The sequence below is a fragment of the Oncorhynchus mykiss genome, chromosome 15, assembly GCF_013265735.2.
Source record: "Oncorhynchus mykiss isolate Arlee chromosome 15, USDA_OmykA_1.1, whole genome shotgun sequence".
NCBI lineage: Eukaryota > Metazoa > Chordata > Actinopteri > Salmoniformes > Salmonidae > Oncorhynchus > Oncorhynchus mykiss.
In genome coordinates, this window is record NC_048579.1 from 38,010,711 (window position 1) to 38,018,018 (window position 7,308).

Here is a 7,308-nt window from a genome sequence, read left to right on the forward strand (position 1 = left end):
TAGCAGGGTAATCTCTCATCTCTGACCCTGTGTGTGTTGTGTTGTGGCAGGACACGGTCGTTGTGAGTGCAGGGTGTGTATCTGTGATGCCAACTGGACGGGCAGTGCCTGTGACTGTTCTCTGGACACCACAACCTGCCTGGCCTCTAACAAGCAGATCTGTAATGGCCGGGGCACCTGTGAGTGTGGAACCTGTAAGTGCACTGACCCCAAGTTCCAGGGGCCTACCTGTGAGATCTGCCCCACCTGTCCAGGAGTCTGCGCAGAACACAAGTGAGTTGAATAAAGGAATTCATTAATTTTATTTGATCATTATATTGTTTTAACAATGCAAAAAAACAACTATTTGCTGTATTTCCTTGTGGGAATGTTATATGTGGATTACATAAAGGTTTATTGTAATGGTTGAAAATAATTCAGCTTCCCCCCCCCCCCTTTCTTCAGCCTTACGTTTGCCTCTCAACCTTTTTTAAATAGGCATCTAGCCTTCTTCATTTACCCGACTTAACCTGCATTATTTTTGTGACCTCTTGTTTCCTTTCTTCCAATCTTTCCAAAAAAAGTGAACAATGGACCGTTTAGACTGGGATATCTAAAACCAGTGGTGCTAGTTGCACTCTTAGGTAAAAGGGTTCTTCGGCTGACCCCATAGAATAACCCTTTTTGATTCAACGTAGAACCCTTTTGGGTTCCCAAAACCCAAAATGGTTCTACCTGGAATCAAACAGGGTTCTTCAAAGGGTCCTCCTATGGGGACAGCTGAAGAACCCTTTTAGGTTCTAGATAGAAAAAAATATGCTAAGAGTGTAGGGTACAGCATTGCCCACTACAGACGCTTGCATGAACCTCAATATTTAGCTTTCTTACATTCCAATAGACAAGTGAATATGTTACAAGTCTAGGAATCCCAATGTGAGACTACCTACATGTGTTACTCCATCTGTACAGAGTTTAATGTCAATGTCCTGTCTTCCACAGGGAGTGTGTTCAGTGCAGGGCCTTTGGGACGGGGGAGAAGAAGGAGACGTGTGAGAGGGACTGTAGCTACTTCAACCTGATCAAGGTGAAGGACCGAGACAAGCTGCCCCAGCCAGGACAGGCCTTCCCCCTGATGCACTGTAAGGAGAGGGATGCCAACGACTGCTGGTTCTACTACACCTACGCTGTCAACAACAACACAGAGAAGGAGGTCCATGTGGTGGAAACACTAGGTGAGAGAATATGCAGTCTCTGGCATGGCATTGTGACTGAGGATATAACAGAGTGAAAAATAGGTTTATTTGTTTTATCCATTGAATAGTGTTGTCATTAGAGCTAGGAGTTCTTGGCCTGGCCGTGAAGAACTGACCAGAAATTCCTTGTCCTTGATGCAGTATAATGCAAATCAGGATGTAATTGTGTATATGAATTTGATTTTACATCAGCTGACTTGCCTGGTTAAATACCCTCAAAAATATTGGGCTAACTTCATTTTCTTGCTGTGTGTTTCCCTGTCTGTGTTCCAGACTGCCCTGCGGGCCCGGACATCATCCCCATCGTGGCTGGCGTTGTGGCGGGCATTGTGCTGATCGGCCTGGCTTTGCTGCTCATTTGGAAGCTGCTCATGATCATCCACGACAGGAGGGAGTTCGCCAAGTTTGAAAAGGAGAAGATGAATGCTAAATGGGACACGGTAAGAGTGGATAGTAGACAGTACCTGGCCGCCATCTTTGAGAAGTTTGTAAGGGCGATTATGTATTTTTGCCGGTCTTAGTTTATATTCTCCCTGACTAATTTCAGTAGGTTGATTGAGACATGGAAAACAGGTGTTATAGATATGACAACCGTCTGAATCTCTTAAACAGAGAATGGACTCCTAGAGGAATATAGAGTTGGAAACAGTGTTGTACTCTCTCTAAGCCTTTGATGACTGTAACAGACCTGTTGATGATGAGGATTTTATAAGACGCACAGACAGTCCTACTCAATTTCAACTTCAACGTAAATAGTTTAGAAGTTTGAAGTCACCTCTGTGCAAAATAGAGAAACCAAAAAACAGAAGCCTTTTTGGAATGTGACGGTCCCTGAATACACATACAGTACCAGTCAATTTTGGACACACCTACTCATTCAAGGGTTTTTCTTTATTTTTTACCATTTTCTACATTGTAGAATAATTGTGAAGAACTCATAAATACATTAAAATAACACATATGGAGTCATGTAGTAAGTAAAGAAGTGTTAAAAAAAGAAAATATATTAGTTATGATATTATTCCAAGTAGCCACCCTTTGGGTTGAGGTCAGATGATTGTGGGGGCCAGGTCACATGATGCAGTACTCATCACTCTCCTTATTGGTCAAATAACCCTTACACCGCCTGGAGGTGTTTTTTGGGCCATTAACCTGTTGAAAAACAAATGATAATCCCACTAAGCGCAAACCAGATTGCGTATCGCTGCAGAATGCTGTGGTAGCCATGCTGGTTAATTGTACCTTGAATTCTAAATAAATCGCTGACAGTGTCACCAGCAAAGCACCATCACACCACCTCCTCTATGCTTCACAGTGGGAAAATTTGGACTCGTCAGACCAAAGGACACATTTCCACCGGTCTAATGTCCATTGCTCGTGTTTCTTGGCCCAAGCAAGTCTCTTCTTATTATTGGGGTCCTTTAGTAGTGGTTTCTTTACAGCAAATTGTCCATGTAGGCCCGATTCACGTAGTCTCTTCTGAACAGTTGATGTTGAGATGTCTGTTACTTGAACTCTATTAAGCATTTAAGCAGCAATCTGAGGTGCAGTTAACTAATTAACTTATCCTCTGCAGCAGAGGTAACTCTAGGTCTTCCTTTGCTGTGGTGGTCCTCCATGAGAGCCAGTTTCATCATAGCGCTTGATGGTTTTTGCGACTGCGCTTGAAGAAACTTTCAAAGTTCTTGAATTGGTCCGAAATGACTGACCTTCATGTCTTAAAGTAATGATGGACTGTCATTTCTCTTTCCTTATTTGAGCTCTTCTTGCCATAATATGGACTTGGTATTTTACCAAATAGGGCTATCTTCTGTATACCACCCCTACCTTGTCACAACACAACTGATTGGCCCAAACGCATTAAGAAGGAAATAAATTCCACAAATGAACTTTTAACAAAGGCAGACCTGTTAATTGAAATGCATTCCAGGTGACTACCTCATGAAGCTGGTTGAGAGAATGCCAAGAGTAAGCAGAGCTGTCATTAAGGCAAAGGGTGGCAACTTTGAAAAATCTCATATGTTTTGATTTGTTTAACACTTTTGTGGTTATGTGTTATTTTATTGTATTTATGAGTTCTTCACTATTATTCTACAATGTAGAAAATAGTAAAAATAAAGAAACCATTCAATGAGTAGGTATGTTCAAACTTTTGACTGGTAATGTATATCTGTCTTTTCCTGGGAGTTGCTGCCGAAGCCTAGTTTGGTTGGTGGAGTTCTGCTGCTATCTAGTGTTGTGTTAACCACACAGCAGGCAGAGGTTAAATTCCGGACAGCAGGGTGGTATTCATTAGGCACTGTTAGATTCTGGGATAAACTTGGAACATTGTTATACTAAATAAATATAGTATCTGATGAGTGAAAGAGACTGGTTTTTACATCAGAAGTTAATGGTTATCTGTAGGAGCCAGATGGCTTTGGAATGTGTTCGATGGACGTGAGGAAGTCACAAGATTGCTATAGGGGATACGGATGGACATCTGTGGATTAGGCACGTGAGGGGTTGAGGTCAGGTCAGATCCCCTCAAGGGAGAAATTATGGTTTATTACCCTATTACTTCGTCTTCCTGTCAAACCATAATAAATGTAAGGATTGGAGAGGAGGAGTGCCTAAAATTGGAGTGTATACAGTGGGGCAAAAAAGTATTTAGTCAGCCACCAATTGTGCAAGTTATCCCACTTAAAAAGATGATGTAATTTTCATCATAGGTACACTTCAACTATGACAGACAAAATTAGAAAAAAAAATCCAGAAAATCACATTGTAGGATTTTTTATGAATTTTATTTGCAAATTATGGTGGAAAATAAGTATTTGGTCACCTACAAACAAGCAAGATTTCTGGCTCTCACAGACCTGTGACTCCTTCTTTAAGAGGCTCCTCTGTCCTCCACTCGTTACCTGTATTAATGGCACCTGTTTGAACTTGTTATCAGTATAAAAGACACCTGTCCAAAGTACGTTCATCTCTAGGAGACAGAACGCGTCTCCTTTCTGAGTGGTATGACGGCTGCGTTGTCCCATGGTGTTTATACTTGCGTACTATTGTTTGTACAGATGAACGTTGTACCTTCAGGTGTTTTGATGTTGCTCCCACGGATGAACCAGACTTGTGGAGGTCTACACATTTTTTTCTGACATCTTGGCTGATTTCTTTTGATTTTCCAATGATGTGAAGCAAAGAGGCACTGAGTTTGAAGGTAGTCCTTGAAATACATCCACAGGTACACCTCCAATTGACTCAAATGATGTCAATTAGCCTATCAGAAGTTTCTATAGCCATTACATCATTTTGGGGAATTTTCCAAGCTGTTTAAAGGCACAGTCAATTTAGTGTATGTAAACTTCTGACCCACTGGGATTGTGATACAGTGAAATAATCTGTCTGTAAACAATTGTTGGAAAAATGACTTCTGTCATGCACAAAGTAGATGTAAACTATAGGAAAACAAGGAATTTGTAGAGTGGTTGAAAAACAAGTTTTAATGACTCCAAGCTAAGTGTATGTACATTTCCGACTTCAACTGTAGAAAGGGAATCTTCCCAGCACTCTTAGATGATTCTCAACTTCTGAGCCTCTGATCCCGATGTAGAAATACTCTTTTTTTTTAACCTCTTTTCCATATATCATTGTTTCAGTCTTTCTCATTTGTCTTTACCCATGATTTCATTTCATTCTGTCTCTGTTTCTCTTCTGTTGTTTTTTTTCCTGTTCTGAAATGTCTGTCCCACTCTCTCTACCCATAGCAAGACAATCCTATATACAAGAGCCCTATTAATAAGTTCCAGAATCCAATCTATGGACGTAAAGCTGCAGTTCTATAAGTTTGTATTTCCTTTCTCTCTCGTCTGTTTTCATGCATGGGTTTCCTGTTTTGTTTTATTTGTGTGTTTCTTTGTGTTTTGTCAACGTACTGTAAACTGTCACTATTTTATCAATCTCAATATTTCTGGCTTTCCTTTGGTCACTCTTTGGGCCAAGTAAGTCAGTTGAGGAAATTGTACAGAAAGATCCACATGATGGTATATTAAAACCAACAATAAACCCATATACTGTAAACTGTCCCCTCTGTTAACAGTTTGACTAGAGGTAAGTACTGTAACAGGTCATCACATATAAGCCTATTACACTTCAGTTTAACCGCAGTATGTACGTTGTGTCATATTTGAAAGCTATGATTGAAATGGCATGTTGTGTCTGTTTGTTGATATTTCTTCTAACAGTGTTACCTGGATGACAACACACGAATGCTCACTCAAAATGACACCAAGATATCCATATGATGCCATGATCTTTACAAAGAATGCTTGATAATGATTTGATATTCTAAATGGGCTCGGATTTTGCTGTGGGTTTTTTTTCCTCATAAATTGCAACTTTTGTATTATGACTGACATGTTACATATATAATGACTGTAAATTACAATTCTAACATTTTCTTCTTGTTTCTCTTGTGCCTTCCAGGGAGAAAATCCCATCTACAAGAGTGCTGTTACGACGGTGGTCAACCCCAAATATGAAGGCAAATGATGGAGTTTCAGGTCTCCCAGAACAACACTGTATGCAAATCTAGTTCTAGGGCATGAGAGGTATACGGTCTTGGTAATTTCTTCTTCTTGTCGCTTCAGTATTATAACGTTTGGCCACTACATTTGGTCTTCTTACTAACAGTTTATTTTCTATGCAATCATTGTCTTTTAAAATGTACAGTTAGTTGTTAAGTGTATATACTTTAAGGTGCTTTTTTTTTTTTTTTTCTTGAAGAATTGGTTAGAAATAAGGTTTTTGCCACAGGACTGGTATGGGCCACGGGTTGTGCCTTTCAGAGACCATACCCATATGGGCACAGAGAGTACTCTCTTTCTGTTCATGGACTTGTTATTAGTGTGCCATTGAGTGTCAAACAGCACCTGAGACTAAAGCATACCAATATTTTGCATTGTGGCTGTGAAGTATTTTTTTCAACCATAGGGTACATATGTAGTAAACATTGATTTTGCCTTGCGATAGACTAGCATCCTGTTCAGGGTGTGTACTTGTATATCAACCTGCCTCACACTACAGAAACAGGAGATGGGCTCCTGTCATATGGGCCGTTCTGGCTCAGACAGGGCTATATCCTTATTAATTTGTGGATAAAAGAGACATCCATCAAGCATGATTGCAAGAATCTGGATTCATCATTAGGGGTAGTTTTTAAAGATCACATAAATTCTAACATAGTCATCAGGTAACATGTGCATCCCAAATGGCACCCAATTCCGTTTATAGCGTGCTACTTTTGACCAACACCCTATAGGCCCCCTGGTCAAAAGTAGTGCACTACATGGGGAACAAGGTGCTATATTTGGGACGCATTACATGTAATGTGTGAAGATGTGCTAAGAACTAATACATGGAAAGCATTGATGTTTAGATGTCAAAGGTTATTGCACTATTGATGAGAACAGGTTTTGCCTTGCAAAATGACTGAAAAAAAAACAATGATTTCATAGAACTGTCATAAACAGGCTATTTTAAAGGGATTGAAAACCACTTGTATTAATGGGATAAAGAAATGTATAAATCACTTAATTACATAATCAATTGACATGCATTTGTGACAAAATTAGAAGTGTCATTTATTTTTTGTATAATTTAGTTTTATTCTAAAAGATTTCAGTATTCAACCTCAGGTCCTTTTCTGTACTCATTACTAGCAAAGCCAAATATCTGCCTTCTTTGCAAAGCCTTATTCCATGTGTTTCATGTTGATCAATGTTAAACAAATTGTAAACTTTGTTCTGAAGACATACTGATTGATACAAGTTAGCTTGTTTTAATCTGTTGTTTCCCCCTTTTGAAATCATTGGGCTGGGGTAACCCCTCATTTGCAGTGCTTGTGTAAAATCAGTATTAAGTGAAAGGCCTCTTGGAATTGTTTTAAAATACAACAACTCCTCAATACCATATCTTGTTTTTAAAGTGCCTTTTATTTCAATATTATTTTCACTTTTCCCAATGCTGTTTCTGAATGTATTTATTAAAAAGTACCTAAATGACATGGAATGCTTATTTTATTTTAGCTTTGCTA

The 7,308-nt window shown here is 39.4% G+C and overlaps 1 protein-coding gene across 2 annotated transcripts in view; it reads left to right on the top strand.

Moving 5' to 3' along the window:
- LOC110490033 (integrin beta-1) overlaps positions 1-7,278 on the top strand; it is a 43,267-nt gene extending 35,989 nt beyond the window's left edge. Inside the window, exons 13-17 of one of the 2 annotated variants that reach the window (XM_021563126.2) lie at positions 51-273; positions 979-1,211; positions 1,506-1,672; positions 4,982-5,059; positions 5,700-7,278. In XM_021563126.2, the coding sequence (XP_021418801.2) occupies positions 51-273; positions 979-1,211; positions 1,506-1,672; positions 4,982-5,059 (701 nt within the window). In that variant the 3' untranslated portion in view covers positions 5,700-7,278. The remainder of the gene's footprint in view (positions 1-50; positions 274-978; positions 1,212-1,505; positions 1,673-4,981; positions 5,060-5,699) is intronic. The other variant, XM_021563128.2, reaches the window with a different exon arrangement.
- Positions 7,279-7,308: the final 30 nt, after the last annotated feature.